Source organism: Thermobia domestica, chromosome 3, assembly GCF_964235325.1.
Source record: "Thermobia domestica chromosome 3, izTheDome1.hap1.1, whole genome shotgun sequence".
In the NCBI taxonomy this organism is placed as follows: Eukaryota; Metazoa; Arthropoda; class Insecta; order Zygentoma; family Lepismatidae; genus Thermobia; species Thermobia domestica.
In genome coordinates this window covers 54,325,669-54,343,543 of record NC_137456.1, presented here as the reverse complement: position 1 = coordinate 54,343,543, position 17,875 = coordinate 54,325,669, and the positions used below count along the sequence as shown (strand labels likewise).

Below are 17,875 nucleotides of genomic sequence, written 5' to 3'. Positions count from 1 at the left end.
TTTTTTTTAATTCCTAAGTTTTACTATAAATGAAATTGCATTAAATCTTATCTCAAGTTCAATGTTGTAATTCAGTAAAATTGTACTGTTGTGAAAGCCCCTCCTTCCCTCTTCTTCATGTGCTCCGATAGTTAAATGGATGTGATGGTATGATCCTGTAGTCAGTACCTTAGGGCTAAAGAATATTTGCTAATGATCCATCATAGTGGGATAGTAGAACCAAGTTGTTAGCTATTCACCTTTCTTTATAATCAAGTTAATTGTCAAGTCTTGTTCTTTTTATGTTGCTCTTATTTCTTATCCTGTTTTGTCCCTTTTTTATCTCCTAGAACAATATAGACAACAGATAGACATTTAAAAAAAAATAATAATAAAAAAATAAAAAAATCAGTACTATTTTAAGCTATATTATTTGTAATGTAATGTTAACATTTTCTGATAGTCGTTTATATTAGGTGCAACACTGTATATTTCTTAAAATATAATAAGTGCAGACCGGAACACACATAATTCTATTAAAATACATAATAACAGTATTGTGTATATTTTGGATTTATCTGCCCATGCTTTTGTACGTTTCATTTTTTTTTTCTTTCTTTCATTCTTTCGTTTCTAGGTGCAAATTTTGGAACTCTTATTTCATTACCTATCTCCGGTTATCTATGTGACTTGTCATTCCTTGGAGGCTGGCCCTTAGCGTTTTATATATTCGGTGGACTTGGTGTAATCTGGTTTATTGGATGGATGTTTTTGGTATATGATTCTCCCGATAAACATCCCAGAATATCACGTGAAGAAAAGCTATATATTCAAAGTACACTGGGGCAGGAAGATAAAAACAAAGTAAGTCTGCTTCTGTTGTTTTTTGAGATGTACATGTTCATATTGTGTAATTCCAAATGAATAACCAATCCGTAGTCATAATGTAGATTTCAAGACTGGCTGGGACATCTATGCAATATGTTTTTAAACCTTACAATTTGTAGTATCGGTGCGTGAACAGCGTGACGTATGTGATTCGTTGTCGCATCCAAACAAAACTTAACTCGAGTCGGAACATTGTTGCGTTTAAAGAGGAGTTCCCGCTGGTAATTTGACGCTACACTTTAGTTCGATACAGTAGAGTCCCTGGTAATTTGACGCTACACTTTAGTTCAATACAGTAGAGTCCCTGGTAATTTGACGCTACACTTTAGTTCAATACAGTAGAGTCCCTGGTAATTTGACGCTACACTTTAGTTCGATACAGTAGAGTCCCTGGTAATTTGACGCTACACTTTAGTTCAATACAGTAGAGTCCCTGGTAATTTGACGCTACACTTTAGTTCAATACAGTAGAGTCCCTGGTAATTTGACGCTACACTTTAGTTCAATACAGTAGAGTCCCTGGTAATTTGACGCTACACTTTAGTTCGATACAGTAGAGTCCCTGGTAATTTGACGCTACACTTTAGTTCAATACAGTAGAGTCCCTGGTAATTTGACGCTACACTTTAGTTCAATACAGTAGAGTCCCTGGTAATTTGACGCTACACTTTAGTTCGATACAGTAGAGTCCCTGGTAATTTGACGCTACACTTTAGTTCGATACAGTAGAGTCCCAAAAACTCGGCACTCGATAACCCAGCAGTCCGGATAACTCGGACACGTTGTGGCATGGCGGAAAGTCCTCACTCGCAGACCCTTCAAGCGTTTTTCTGAGGTCTGTCTTGTTCAGATAAATTACTGTACAGTGTGTATTCATTAATTTTCATTTCCATGTATAGTAAAGACTCTATGCCTTCATAAAGTACGTACTTTTCCTTTGTCTACGGGAGATTGGGCAGTGTATTCTCGATTGTATTCTCAAGCAACTCGTACGTACTCTTTTTTAACCCCATTCCCGATAACCCGGTATTTTCACAAATTCGGCCACCTTTCGGTCTACATTAGGCCGGGTTTTTGGCACTCTACTATACAAAGATATTTTTACGGACGTTGACTTGAGAAATAAGACATTCATGTGAGTTTTGCTTTTTCTTATTGAATCTCCAAATGCTTAGCAGGGAAATTGAGCACTGGACTGCTATGTGTCTTAAATGTCATTCTGTTTAACTGATATTTTTTGGTTCAGATTATAATTTTCAATGGGAATATTCCAAAATTGAAAAGTGGTTAGGCTGTCCTAATATTAAATTTGACTAAGGGTGATTAATTCACGGCTCATGTTACCTTTGCAAATACTTCTTTTTCAGCAAAAACCTCTGTACCTCATTAAAAATATGCTACTTTCTTTTATTCTTCTTTATTATCCGTTTTTAGAGACTTTCTGTTCTCATTTATTGGGAGCATGTTCAAGTAGAAGAGGAATATCCGAAACTTTGCGTATATTAGGACCTTGTATATTATTCATTGCAGCTTTGGAAAATTCAAGATTGCTAATAAATCTCCAACTGGCCAAAGCATTTTCTATATTTTAAGAATATATATGCGTGTTACAGTTTTGGGCTATGTAACATAGAGATAGTATGTCTGAGAAAGGCTATGCTACATAGCCGAAACTGAACACAGATATATATATACTCTTAATGTATATATATATACTGCTTTGGTCAGTTGGAATTTTATTAAATATTAGAACCACTTGAAAAGTTGTCGGAATGACCCACAAATAACAGCACTAATTCCAAACCGAGTACGTTATTATTATGAGCCATTTTCCGTTAATTCAACTTTGCAGCCTTGTGTAAGCCAGTAGACAACAATAGAAGTTACATATAATTATTGTTATGGAATTGCAGCACTCTATTATTATTATTATTATTATTATTATTATTATTATTATTATTATTATTATTATTATTATTATTATTATTATTATTATTATATAATTCAAGATGGTGCCGACTGAGGACACGTGTTGATTGTATCTCAAGCCGTTTTTTGGTAAGCAACTAATATTAGTAAGCTTAATTGCCTAAAATTTGGACGCATTGAGTATAAGATGTGTTTGGTGAGTGATATATCAACGTATAAATGCCAAAATGACAATACAACCATTACTCCCACAGTAATGAAGCATATTAGATTTCGGAAAGGAGGCCAAACTGTGAATTCTGAGGCTGAGTTAAGTGAAAATTACGACTGAAAAGGCAAATCAGATTCTTTCTTAAGTAATAATAGACAGAACTGCTCTTCATGCTGTGGTGAGGTGATAAATAAACTGTGTCAAGTGTTAATTATGTTACGTTATATCAGTGAAAAATAATGCACTGAAGGCAGAAGTGATATCTGTTAAAGAAGAAAATATCAAGTTGAATGGACTATTGTGAACTAACAACAAGACGAAAACATTTGCTGAAGTGTTAAACAATTCAACACTTCCTGTTCAGAACAACGTACAAGGCAATTCTAAAAACGCGAATGTCCATTACAGCAAGTGACAAGTGGAATTGTAGTGTGTGGAAGTTAGTAACCAAATGCCCAAGGCGATATAACCCAGAAATACAGAGAGGAGTGAAGCAAACGAATGAATCAGGCTTCGTTTCCAGAAACTATAATACTTTTATACAAGGATAAAAACCCTACGAACAAACTAAAGGTAAACAAAAAAAATATTAACTTTTCAAATGACTCTCCTAGAACGTATCATATGGAGTTTCGCTTGTTGAGTGTCATAAGACTATACCAGTTAGTTATGTAAGAAAGATTGATAGTGCTAAGTGCCTGTGATTTTCGTTGGTTCTGTCTTTAATTCGTGGTGATTACTTCCGATCTACAAAGTAGGTGTTAAGAATAATGTGGACCGATGTGATTATTACACTAGTTTACCGAGTGGGCGTAGACTAACTGTTAACGTTCTTAGTTTGTAATCAGGAAATATCGGGTTCGAATCCAATAGTTGGCTGTCTTGATACGAGTGGTTGTATTGTATCTTTGTCTTTTGTGAATTTCTTTGATGTTGAAAGTTGGTAATTAAATAAAATACATTTGGTAAATCTGTGTCAAGCTATGATACTGTATTGAATGTTAGTAAGCATGATACTCTGGTTTAAATAAGCCAAACATCCAAACTTCTATTCTGTTTATTAACTTTCTGTTCTGTTTCGTATTGTGTCTAAGGGTTGAAATACACTTTAATATTTAAAATAATATTGTGTTTTACTATTATATCTGTTGATGATATCGCAAACATTGTTCTATAATGAGTCTTACTCATTTCAGAAAAATATACCAACGCCTTGGAAAGCAATACTCACTTCCTTACCCATGTGGGCGATTCTAGTTACCCAGTGCGGTCAATCCTGGTTGTTTTACACAATTTTAATGGAATTGCCAACTTATATGAAAAATATTCTTCATTTCGATATTAAACAGGTATTTTAACTTAGATATTAATTAATTTTAATGTTTTTTCTTTTTTAAATAATCATTTTGAAGAATGTATTGTTGTAATAATGTGCTAATTATTGAATTATTGAATGCATAGCTACAGTTTAGTGTTATTTTGAATTTTTGTTTGTTAATCTTTAAATGAGAGAGTTTCTGGATAAGTGGAGAAAATTAAGTCAATTTCTGTACATCTGATATTTTTATGTATACGGACAACTTTAAAATATCAGGTGGACAGAGATGGACTCTTTTTTTTCCTACAATCAGTCAAAAAAATCTCTAAGGTAAAAATTAACAAACAAAAATCGAAAACAACGCAAAGCTGTAAATATGTATTTATCAAATCATTAATTAGTATGTACAGGGTATTTAAAAAGGAATGACCTGATTTTAAAAGTCCATATGTATTGATAAAAAAAAAAAAAAAACTATAAAAATGGGATAAACTGTAAAATACTCACAAAATCTTGGTTTTAGCTATGCTATTACAAATGTTCTGTGTGTCTACCAGGAGCAGCACAAACAACTAGATGATAGCTAAATTCGTCATAAACTTAGATCAGCGAGGTCGACCTGAACGCTTACCTTTGCACAGACATCCTGTCTCTTCAGATTAGCGATACCAACAACGAATGTTTTGGTGCGCAAGTGGATCAATGCCGAAACGCCGACGAAAAGCACGCTGGTCCGAAATCACTGACTCAGTCTTTGCAAGCTGCAGCACACAAAACTCCTTCTGTTGAGCGGACGCCATCTTACTTCTGACTGACTGCAAACCGAGAAGATGCATTGACTGACATCTAACGGCAATTTTCTGAAACTAGGCCACGCCCATTCAAACAACATTTATTTCGTTGCCGACACCTCCCATGTTCCGTAATTATTACCGTCCAAAATCAGGTAATTCTTTTTTAAACACGGTGTATAATGCCTAAAAAATATCTGAACAACTTTACTCATAATATCATAGATAGTTGTTTCCTCCGCATTCCGACATCAGAACGTTCAGGATGATTGAAAGCGCCTACATAGTTTATTTGCTAGTTTTCGTAGCATGTTCTCAGAGGGAAAAATCATGTAAGTATATTATATTTTACATTGTATGTATATATGATTACAGAAAATAGGCTAACTGGAACGCAATTAAGCAAGCAATGAGATTGTTAGCAAAAGTAGAACAGATGACATAATAATGTAGATAATTAAGAAGAAAAGAAATCGACAAGAACAATAAACAAGAATTTTAGGAATAATCCAAAAAAATGAAGATTGCGATCTTGGCCAATAATTAATTTTTGGATCAGGGTCACAAAATTTTTGAACGGCCCCAAAATCGAGTTTTTTTTAAAAAATTTTTTTAAACGGAAAGAACACATCATACTGAGTTAAGTGATACTTTGAGTTTGGCTACACTGTATGTAGTTCTCCAGATATAAGGTCTACAAGAAAATTTTTGATTGAAATATATTGGATCTTTTGAACCAAAAAGATTGTATTCCGAAAAACATGATAAGGTGTAGTGTAAGGAAAGAAGAGGAAAAAGAAAAATTGCAGTGCATCGTCTTATTGTAACATCGAAGTTACAGTACAGTTTCAAGAGAATCCGAAGAAACATTATATTACTGCTCAGCAAAAGATTGCTCACCTCAGGTTTTAGGGGTCCCTGATTCGATTCCAAGCCAAGTTCGTTTGTAGCGGACTCAATCATGTCCGTAGAAGTTTCGGAGTTCTCCCTTTCCTCCTACATTCTCGTTTCACCATTGAAGATTTAATTTTAGTTTTCAAGTGGTCCGAATTACTATAGGACTTCTGTCCCAGGTTTAGCACTATGACCAGAGACCGGATTACGGGACGCGTCCACAAAGTGTGCGCGTTAATCGCTAGACTGCAAAGAGGCACAGGCAGATTTTAATTGGTGTCAATATTAGAAAAGGTAATTGGAGCTGTAAACTGGTCAGTAGGGTTATTATTTAGGGGATCTTTAGGTCGTTGGTGATGTCACGACTGATTACATGCCGGTCTTACTAGACTTTCGCCAGAATATCATCTATTTTTGCTGTGATTGGTCACTCGCTGCGAGAAGCATCTTGGGCGCCGAAATTTTCAGAACTAAAGCGACGAAACTATCTTGTCGCTGGTGCTTTTGATAACGTATCCTGTCCACAGACAGCACAAATTTCTTCATAGGGCTGCACAGCATTTGCGCCTTTATCGAAATAAAATTGTAAAATGTAGCGCAGTTTTGCGGAAAGTTCATGTATCTTCACAGCGCGGTACCTTACGTGTAATTATAAGATTTCCAACATTTTTTGCACATCGTATACTAGCTTCAACATTCACCTGGCAAGTGATGTTAGGTCTGACTCACTGCAACTCATATAAGCTGAGATTTGGGACACTAACTCCATCTCGTGCGCAAATGACTCAATAATTTTTAGACAACCTGATATCTTGTATATTCATGGTTTACATGCACGTCAATTTGTAACTAAATTCGTTAATTCGTAGAAAACTACTTTTTGTCTCATGAATGGTATTTATTAGTTTGATGAAAAATTACATGTTTTGCTTTGTATCTTTAATTCCTTATCATGACTGTTGTAATTTTCTTCTTTCTTTTGTAGAATAGCGTGTTGTCCGCATTGCCATATTTTATGACTTGGATATTTGGTATTGGCTTCAGTTGTTTAGCCGACTGGTTATGCTCAAAAGGATATTTAAGAGTTATTACTTCGTATAAACTATTTAATTTTATATGTAAGTATGATTGATTTCTTTTTCCTGATTTTATAATCGTGGTTTTGTGAAGAGGCTAATACGTAATGGAATATTCTTTTAGTATATTGGTTTCTAAAAGGTCTCATAAGGAAAATGTCCAGTGGTATCAGAGCTCCCTCTGTTGAAATGGTTCCAGAAGAACTCCATACGATTCTTGTGGGAATTCACACACTCAGGTCATACATATATTCTTGCCACAGTGTCATTGCTGCAAATAGACTTAGAAACCTTAAACAAATAAAACAATTGAGGTCTGTGCAGTGGTCAACAGTGCTCAACATACTTCAGTTACAAAATACTAATCAAGCTAATCTTGTGTCTGATAAAGCTTCAAATATTAGTTAAATTGTTAAGTCCATTGTTCAGTACAGTATGTGGATCCAGTGCAAGGTTAGGTTTCGCTTAATTAAAATCTACCAAATAAGATTCCAATGTAAGACGATCAACATGTATCTATCTTGGCCCTATGCAAGTAAATTGTAACTCTAATTGAATGTGGCTGTAATTCCACTTCTGATATTGACTTCCAAATACTGAACACCAGCATTACTTCTTTTGGTGACTGTCTAGTTTATCGATCAATGAGACCAAACCAGAAGTCGACCAAGATGTTTTCTCTTCCAATTATCAGACATGATCCATTTTTTGTCACATCTCAAGATTTGGTCCAGGAACGAGGATTTATTATGGCGCGACAGCAACGACAAGTAGATGTTCAATCGTAGAAGCTTGTTTCCCTGACAGGAACCCACTTGCTAGCTTCCATGTCATCTCAAGGTTATGAAGATGTACTTTAAAGGTTTCTCCTGCCGGGTTTGATGAGGATTCTCCTTGATTTCCTCTTTGTTGAGAGTGGATGGATGGCCAACACGAGGCTTGTCTTCAAGGCTCTCGTCTCCGGAAGAAAAGTGGCTGAACCACTTTTGAGCAGTCCGTTCACTTACTGACGCATCCTCAGACGCGGAACATACTCTTGTAGCTGCCTCTGTTTGTATCTGTAAAGCAAAAATTAAATGAAATATTTGAGTTTTACGTCCCACGATTATGCCGGTTAGGCTAAAGGAGACGGTGATTATGAGAAATGAATGAGATGGTGGAATAAAGAAAGTGGGAGGAAACGGGAGAACCCCGAGAAAATCCACGAGCACGGTGTTTGTCCACCACAAAATCCACCGGCGCGAGCTGGGATCGAACCAGAGACCCCAAGCACCGGAGGTGAACGCTCTACCACTGAGCCTCCGCGCCCCCATCTGTAAAGCAAATAGGGCTCAAAATCTCCCTTTCCAACGATGTGTAATTTCGAAGGTTGCGCTTCCTACAAAACTGATAGCGAAACGTGCGATATATTGAACAACTCTCTACTGAATAAGGTTTGAAAGGAATGTAAAAATATGACGTCATCAGACTCAATTTGTCACACTAACCCGACGAAAGTAACGGTTCTCAAAAACTGCACGAACTTTCTTGGTTACCTGATATGATTTATACCGTACACAACTTTCAGATTCCTTTGCCTTATTCGAATTTATCATAACTACACAATTATTCTTCGCAATATCTCATCAATTGGGTCTGTAACTTACGTAACCAAATTGTCATCATCAGCAAAAAAAAGTTTTGAGATGATAATTCACTGAATGTGCATAAGTCATAAATTTACTGAACCTCGTTGTGTTTTGCTAACTTCCCAACTTCTTGTTTCATAATTAATTAGGGCGTGAGATACCTACGAACATTTGATCGTAACTCAATTGAATCTTCAATTTTCTAAGAAATGCAAAATCAGCTTGGTAACCAAAAGGTTAAAGAAAATATTTTCATAATTAACATTAATCTTAAAGTGTGATGGTCAGCTAGATTTTTTTTCTTTTATACATGGAGTTAAATTTTAAAAGATTGTGTATTTTTTATGTTTATTCGTGAGTCTGATGAAACATATTGTCGGGCCGCAGTTTGACCATTACAACTTGGTACCTTTCATATGATCGGTGTGAATAAACAAACTTTCCCCTCTAAGTGAGTGAATATCCTTACGCAGTAAATGGGAAGGGCATTTATCAAGAAAATTTATTATGCGCCGAGTTCCGAGCAACAATCATCGATTTTTTCTTCACTTAAAGTAGTGTTTCAGTACAAATTCTAATTCATATTGCAAAACAGTTTTACCTCAGCTGTTGGTAGTATTTTTCCTATGTGAAGACTGATTCCTGTTGGATAATACGGTATACACACTGTAAATGTCGTTCTTAATTTACTACCTGTCATGTTTGATGTTCGTGTTATGTCGAATATTACCGTATTGAAAGATATGGAGAAACATGATTGATTACCGTATTCATACGAGGCAGAAAATGTGTAAGTTCATCCGGAAGAGGCTGTCAAATAGGCATATTAAGCACGTTTTCATGAGGGATAATTTTTTGGTCTTTAACAATATGTATCAACTTTAAGCTACTTATTCAAATAAAGTCCTATGAAATAAAATATTATATTTATGTATATTCGAACACATTTTTGTTTCTATGGAGAAATTTGAATCAGCTTGTAACCGAACGGTATTTGTTATTGTCTTCTTGCCACGATTTTTTTTTTTTTTTTTTTTAAATGTAAAGTATGGATTTTGAAGTTGAAATAATTTATTTCGATAGAAAATTTGATTGTGATTAATTTCTTATAGTTTTCGGTTTTTAGAGTTGTAATTGTGTCTATATTTTAAGAATTACGTTGCTCTTTTTGTAATAAAAGTTTTTTTGAAACTACTTTCAGCGGCTGTGGTGCCTTCTTTAGGACTTGTTGCAGTTGCCTTAATTGGATGTGATAAGCTGCTGATTTTGATAATATTGGCATTGAATGGCGCGTTTGGAGGAGCGTCATTTGCAGGAAATCAGATGAATCACATATCATTGTCTCCAAACTTTGCAGGTACTTTGTATGGTATCACAAATGCAGCAGGAAATTTATGTGGATTTCTTGCTCCTTATGCTACGGGACTCCTAATCAATGGCGAAGTAAGTATAACTTAAAAACTTTGCACTTAATTGGACTAATATTTAACTGTCTATGTTAAAAGCCGTGCGTTTTGTGATCTTGGCAACGTAATTAAACATTTTAAGAAGGAAAAAAAAAGTTTCTTTAAATCGACTGTTGCTCATTCTCTTAGCATAGCTTATAATCCCTGGAGCACTCGGTCGAACAAGTGTAAGAAGCTTTTTCAGATCAGCCATCCTGAATGAGGTTTTCGTGAGTTTTCTTCATTCCCACCAGGCAAATGCCGGGGTAGTACCTAACTTATAGGTCCCTGGCCGCTTCTTTCCTTCTCCAATCCTTTCTTCCTTCCCTTTCCCCAGATGGTGTGCGCCGACGGACGTCATCCCTCATACGTGACGGGCTAAATGGACATAAATGCCGAAAGCCCAGACATCTAAATCCTAAATCCTAACTAGCTTATAATCCTGTAATGTAGAGGGTTATATTATAACCTACAGATTGGATGGGTTCGAGTTTTACTCATTACAGGGCTCATAGCGAGTCACTTTTTTTTTTTTTTTTTTTTTAACTAAAAGTTACTTTTTTTCAAGTTGGTCACTAAAAGTTACTTTTTTTCAAATTTGTCACTAAAAGTTACATTTTTGGGAGGTAAAGTGAGTTTTTCGTGTGATTTATGTTCTGCATTGGCAGTTTTCTAAGAAAAATATTATAAAAATAAATGAAAAAAGGCAGAAACTTGTTACTCATTACACTTTTGAAGCTTCAGTACTTGCTGCCACATGTGAAACAGTCAGCTTTACGGTATTCTCACTTCAGCTTTTATTCTTTCTAAAGCACAGTGGAAGATTGGTGGATGCTTAAGCTCTCAAGGTGGGGTTGAGAACCCTTCTGTGTCTATTCTTTCTTCTATCGTAATAGTCTTTTAGTTTTCTCTCGTAATAGTTAACGCTGCGCTCAACGTTGTGTGTGTGTGTGTGGTTCATCATGTTCGTCTTGTATTATACTTCTTGTATGTTCTTTCTAAGAGTAGGTGATGAATTTGAATATTTCATGGGTTTGAGAACTCTCAATGCTAAGTTAAATATAATTTCTGGGATGAAGAAATTCGGAAATAGACCAGAACTGGTTTCACTTATTCAGAAGCTTCTTACATCTGCGAAGTCTACTTACCGTAACTACAAAGCATACTTAGAAAACCTAAGAAAGGAGGAAGCTCAAAAAGAAGAAGTAAAGAAGGAAAGATGAAACAAAACAACAAACAAAGAGAGAGGTGATGTAGAAATTGACAAAGGAAAAAAGGGGCACGATGAGATTTTGGTTACTTTTTCGTGTGTTTTTGGTCACTTTTTGGTCACTTTTTCGTGTGCTTTTGGTCACTTTTCAACCATTTACAAGAGACCAGACCACTATAAGCCCTGCACTAGCCCAGTCGTAATATTTCCTCCCAAGTTTTCTGTAGTCTAACCAAAGAAATATTGAGATTACACTTAAGTAGAAGATATAATTATTTTCACTCCATGCCACTCGCCAAGTTATGTTATCTTAGACTCGGAACAAGCTCAGAGAATCAAACATATATTTAGTGTTCAGTTTGTCTAAGTTAATTAAAATTACGATTTGATTCCAATATATATAGCAAAAATTAGCAATTAAAACCATCTTCCTAGATTTCGACTATAGTAATCATTTCCAACTGGCCGATGTATGACGTAGGAACACACTTCTTTTTTCGGAGAAACGATGGGGAGAACAGGTAGAGCAGAGGAGGGGAGAGAACAAGGTAGGGGAATGGCATAAACAAGTATTAGCTGTGTGCGAGTAGTCACGGATCCACGAGTTGTATGTCTATAAAAGTATTGACATTCTTGTTCACCTGTCACCACTGTTCTTTCTCAATCCTGATTTTTCCATATGATTTACTGGGAAGAGGAGCAAACTGTAACATCTTAGGGTATCCAGCCAGAAATGACTAATCTAGGGCAAATATAGGGATCCGCTTAGAAATTCGTAACGCTGTGAAAGGTCTCAACTTGGTTCTTTCACGAAGCTCTGTGAAATAAGTTTGTTGTTGAGTGATATTCAGAATCTTTATTTTTGTGAAACTTTCCAAAAGTTATTGCTTATCGTTAAGTGTTTTCTACTGCCAGATTATTTTGTATATGGTGCTCTTGATTTTATGTGGGGACTGAAAGTGCTTCCTTCTATCGTTCGAAGCCTGTTGACCAAACATCATGAGTCTTAAATTATGTAGTCAAAAATAGCAGGATTTTTTCCGAATTGTTTATTTTCTTTTTCAGTTAAAATTTTTACACCCTATATTTGAGTCTAATTGAAGTGTTCCAAAAGAACCGTATATTAATAATTAAAAGGGCTTTATTTCGAAAAGAACTTTATCTATGATTTGTTGCAAATGAAACATTGTTGTAATTTCAGTAATTATTTGCAGTGCTAGGACAGTCAAAAAGTACCCGGAATAATGTTGTAGTTTTGGTATTTGTGATCCAATCACAATGAACCTTATACAGTACAATCCTTAGGTTGCCTAGTTATGAATTTGACAACTGTGAACAGGTCGTAACACGCAGTGTACGAGAAGTGTAGCTAAGGGGAGAAGTATGCGCTGTTAAGTTAGCGCAATTTCACAGATCGATCAACGCGTCATATTTTGAGATGTTAAGCTCATTTAAAACAACTGCTAAGAAATGAAGAAACTTCTAGTCTTAGTTAAAGTTACTGACGTACCGAAAAATGTGATTTGACAAGAAAGGAGATGGGTTTTGGACAAAATTGGCAACATTAAACTATAATAACGTTTCTCATTTAGGTTGCGCAACTGATCGTTTGCATTAAATCTGTTATAAAGACAAATAAGAATTTATGCGACATTTTGGTGTTGTTTCGCTCAGTTGGAGCCATTATTATTCATCTAGTTCTTGCATCTTCATTTGAAGAATGAAACGTTCATAAGTCTATTGAAGTCAATCATATTTCTTCTTCTTCTTTATTATTATTATTATTATTATTATTATTATTATTATTATTATTATTATTATTATTATTATTATTATTATTATTATTATTATTATTTTCTCCCCCTTTATTGTTAGTACTTTTATTACTAATATTAGACACAATGTCTAAAATGCATGTAATTTAATCTTGCCAGATTTTAATTATTTTGATGTCACAAAGTATTTCCTTACAAGGATTTTGCAGAGTTGGCTTATATTACAGGAAACGCTTGGCCAGTGGAAAAAGGTGTTCTTCACTTCAGCAATTATCAGTTCTGCAAGTGGCTTCTTTTATCTAGGCTTCGCATCAGCAGAAGAGCAGTCTTGGAATAATCCTTGCAGAAATTCGAGACCAGGTAATAATGTTTATAAATATAGGATGAACCATTTATCTTGATACATACTTGTAACTTTTGAAATAGCCTACAAGAAACACTGATTTTTCTTTCTTTTACCTGGCAAATATCGGCAGAAGGACATTGTTTGGCATACTCTGACTTATTGTATGATTAATAATGTTGCCATAAAAATGTCAAAATAAAGTTGTATTTTTTCAAATGGCACTACATAAGGTTATTACACATTTCAAAGGCCTGCACACACACACACACACACACTGCAACGTAAATGGATGATTAAGGCAAGTAAATGATAATGGAAGAATTAGTTGAATAAGAATGTGGGAAGAAACGAGAGAAAACCCATTAACACGATGTTGTTCACCACAAACTAACTTGACCGAAGATCGAACCAGGAACCCTACACACCAAAGGTAAGCGCTGTACCCCTTGAGGCACAATGCTCCCTCCATATCAGAAGTATGTCTGGTTGAGAGATAACTAAGAACAATGTATTATATTATTATATGAATAAATTATATTATATTATATTATTGTATATATATGATTATATTATATGAATAAAAAAATAACAAAATCTTCCAATTGCACGGCAAATTGTCTCAATAATTCAACTTCACTAAAATAAAAATAATGTCCAAAATAACAAAATGAAACTATTACAAGGATGACCTGTAGCTCAGTCGGAAGAATGTCTGACTGTTAATCCTGGGGTCCGTATTCGATCTCCGGTGGGTATAGAAGGATTTTTTCCACCTAAGTCGTAAGTCCTTGAGTTGGCTCAGCCTTGTAAAACGAGGATGTTGAATATCCCTGGGGCCAAAGCGGTCAAAAAAGAAAGAAACTATTAGGCGGTACTTTTGCTAGAAAGACCCAGGCCGTGTAGGGCTGTTACGCTAAGAGATATTTTTAGATAAACTTAGAGCAAACTTAGAGCTTAATGCAGTTAAACATTGAAAACAAAGTACAAGAATTGCGAAAGGTAAAGAAGCATAAGTAAAATTTCTTTATGCGTGTATCAGTTTCATAAAGAAATAAGCACATTTCGTGGAATCAGACGTTGTCATTAAGCAAGTGCAAAAACTGAAAAACGAGAGAAATAACCAGAAGTAGTCTTTAAAATTCCAAATGTTATTAATTTCGTAAGTAGTTTTTATCAGTCGAGTTGTTAATATGTAACTGAACATTCAATGGTAATTCCATGTAATCGATATACGTGTTTACGTACACTGTTACAGGCAACGAAACAGGTGGAATTAAAAGAGATAAGATAAGTAAGATTTCCTTATGCGTGTATCAGTTTCATAAAGAAATAAGCACATTTCGTGGAATCAAACGTCATTAATCAAGTGCAAGAACTGAGAAATGAGGAAGAGATAAATTGAAAATATAATATAAACATTTGTAGGAAGGTTTATATATTTCTTATTTATTTATTTATCGATACAATAGGCATTACTGTCCAATTACAGTGTCTATATATAATACATTGAATTGATACAATTAAAATTGATTAATAGACAATTACATAATTTAATACAAAATCTTGAATTAAAATAGCACCGTTTACTTTTTTTTTTTTTTTTTTTTTTTTTTTTTTTTTTTAAAGAAAATACAGAGTATTTTCTCTTTTGAACAACTTTTCAGAACTATTAAATATATCTACATCTTTATAATCCTTGCTGATTTTATTGTATGTAGCACGAATTCTCCATGTAGGTAACATAAGCAGTGCATTTGTACGTGCCTTCTGCAGTAGAACAGGCCACTATTTCATTTGCGTGTTTTGAGGGTTGGAACCTGTATCATTATCTTTGTAATTATGTCTGTACAGTCTGTTTTGTTGTGCAAAAGTCTGTGGACAAAAATAAGGTCGTTCAACGTCCGTCTTTGTTCAAGTGTCTGAAGTGTAAAGTTTCCAAGTAAATTATCATATGATTCATATTTTGGATAAAATCCTTTTCTTTTGTATGTGAAAAAACGTATGAATTTGCTTTGTATCTGCTCAACTTTTTGACTACGTGTTTTCACGGAAGTGTTGCAAATAAGTGAGGCATATTCAAGGTTGGATTTTGCGTAAGAAAAGTAAAGCGTTTTCAAAGAGTTAGCATTCGTAAATTCTTTGGTTGTCCTGATAAGAAACCCAAGATTTCTATATGCATCCTTAGTAATATTTGCCACATGATGCGAAAAGATTAATTGTTTGTCAAATATCACATCTAAATCTTTAATTGTATCTAATTTTTCTAAACTTATTCCATTGATGGTGTAAGTGAAGGCATATGTTTGCTCACATCTACTGTATGTCATAGTTTTACACTTATTAATATTTACTGTAAGCCTATTGCTAGTGTACCATTTTAGTATGTTAGTCAGATCTTGTTGCAAGAGTAGACAGTCATCTATACATTTCACATGTACGAATATTTTCAAATCATCTGCAAAAAGTATTTTATGAGATTTTTTAATATAACGTGACAGATCATTAATAAGTAATAAAAACCAAACGAGGCCCAAGATTAGACCCCTGAGGGACTCCAGAATTTACGCGAAAGTTTTGGTTTTATATTCTTTATACAAAAATTTACATATATTTTGTGACTAAATATTAAATTATAACATTAAAGATAAACAACATAAATATAAGGTATGGTCAGCTATAAGGAGAGGAGGTCGACAAAAAAAGTTAAGAGTAATTAAAACTAAGATACCTGTATAAACTCTATGAAGAAAATTAATGTGGTATAAATTTAAGCCATTCTTCTTGTAAATGAGAATTTTGTATTATATACTTCATTTAAGTTGCTCGTTTACGATAAAGCATACAAATTCATTAAATGGAAAACAGTAGAATCGAAAAATTCTTCATTATTTTAACTACTTGTAGATACTAATCTGGCCCTTAGTTTTTAATGAAGGCTTATGATTTTATTATAAGGTTTATCACATCGTGCTGTCTAGTGTCTAATAGTATCTGAGTTACTTGGCTACAGAATTCATCTTTGTACAATTTCAGAAATAAATGATAGGTGAAACATCGATTTTTGAGACATATTTATTAAGACATCTGATCATATCATGTAACATATAGAAAGCTGTGATACTTGTCACATTTCACTACTAACGCTTAATGCATGTTTATGTAACTATGTACGTTTTTATATTTTTCAGATCCTATAAATGCGAATGTCGTCCACGTATCGTACGATGAAGATATACCAGAAGATATAGAAGGAAGCTCATAAATATATTGTATAGTAGCGTAGATCTATTTATAAAACTATGGTTCACAGGGAAATTTGAGTCTCTTAAAAATATTATTACATATTTTGTGATACATATCGTATATTGTTGAGCTTTATAGGTATATATTGTAAAATAATTTGTATATACAGATATATCGTTGTTTGTACATATAGTTGTATTTTAAGATATGTATATTATGTATTTATATATATATAGATATAGTCTAATGATGTTCACATTAAGCCTTACAAGGAAGTAAGTAGTGATATTTTGAATTGGATTAGAAATGTGTTAATAATTATGCATAATAATCATGTGCAGGTATGTCTCCCAGACCAGAGAAGAAGTGATTTTACAAAAATAGAACGTATGTACAAAATGTGTATTGATTGTAATTTGTATTTCTTATTCTTAACACACATTTGCAAGGATAAACCTATGAATATTGTAGGTTAATCTATCTCGCAAAAGAACAGAAAATCATATTCATAGAAACCATGCACTGCAAAATTTTTAGTGGGTGGAAACTGTAAGTCATTAAATCTCGTCCCTAGAATAAGACGGTTGCAACTGAAAATACATTTTTGATTATCTATTTTAATGTGTAATAATTTGTATGTATTTAAGAAGGGTTTCCTCTATAATAATTTATGCTATACATTTTGAAATACATTCCCAAAAATATTGTTTCGTTAGATTCAAAGATTTTTATGGGGGTGAGGGGGAAAGGTTACCTTTCAAGTTGACATTTTAGACTTATGACGGTGTTATTATGGGGGACGCGAAATAGTTTCTCACAAGTGAATTCTGTGATATGATTTCTTGTTTACAGCATTGTATTATCCATTTTTTTAAAACTCTTCTAGCTTTTAAATGAAACTTATTTCAGCCGATATTTATTACAACTAATTCTTCAATTTTCTGGAAGAAACCTCTTCCGAAAGCTATCTTTCATTTTCTTTAAATTTTGCATATATATAAAGAGTACTATAAGTCTTATAATAATAAATATTAGCTTTAGAATGTACAGTATGTATCGATTCTAGAAGGTACAATACTTAATGACAGTGTTTGTTATTACAGTTTATATTATAATAAATTAAATAACATAAATTGTTTGAG

The 17,875-nt window shown here is 33.9% G+C and overlaps 1 protein-coding gene across 1 annotated transcript in view; it reads left to right on the top strand.

The window, feature by feature from the left end:
• Window positions 1-17,610, top strand: part of LOC145680390 (putative inorganic phosphate cotransporter) — a 53,272-nt gene extending 35,662 nt beyond the window's left edge. Inside the window, exons 5-10 of the mRNA XM_081750830.1 lie at window positions 617-843; window positions 4,204-4,356; window positions 6,996-7,128; window positions 9,916-10,157; window positions 13,372-13,504; window positions 16,679-17,610. Of these exons, the coding sequence (XP_081606956.1) occupies window positions 617-843; window positions 4,204-4,356; window positions 6,996-7,128; window positions 9,916-10,157; window positions 13,372-13,504; window positions 16,679-16,752 (962 nt within the window). The 3' untranslated portion in view covers window positions 16,753-17,610. The remainder of the gene's footprint in view (window positions 1-616; window positions 844-4,203; window positions 4,357-6,995; window positions 7,129-9,915; window positions 10,158-13,371; window positions 13,505-16,678) is intronic.
• Window positions 17,611-17,875: the final 265 nt, after the last annotated feature.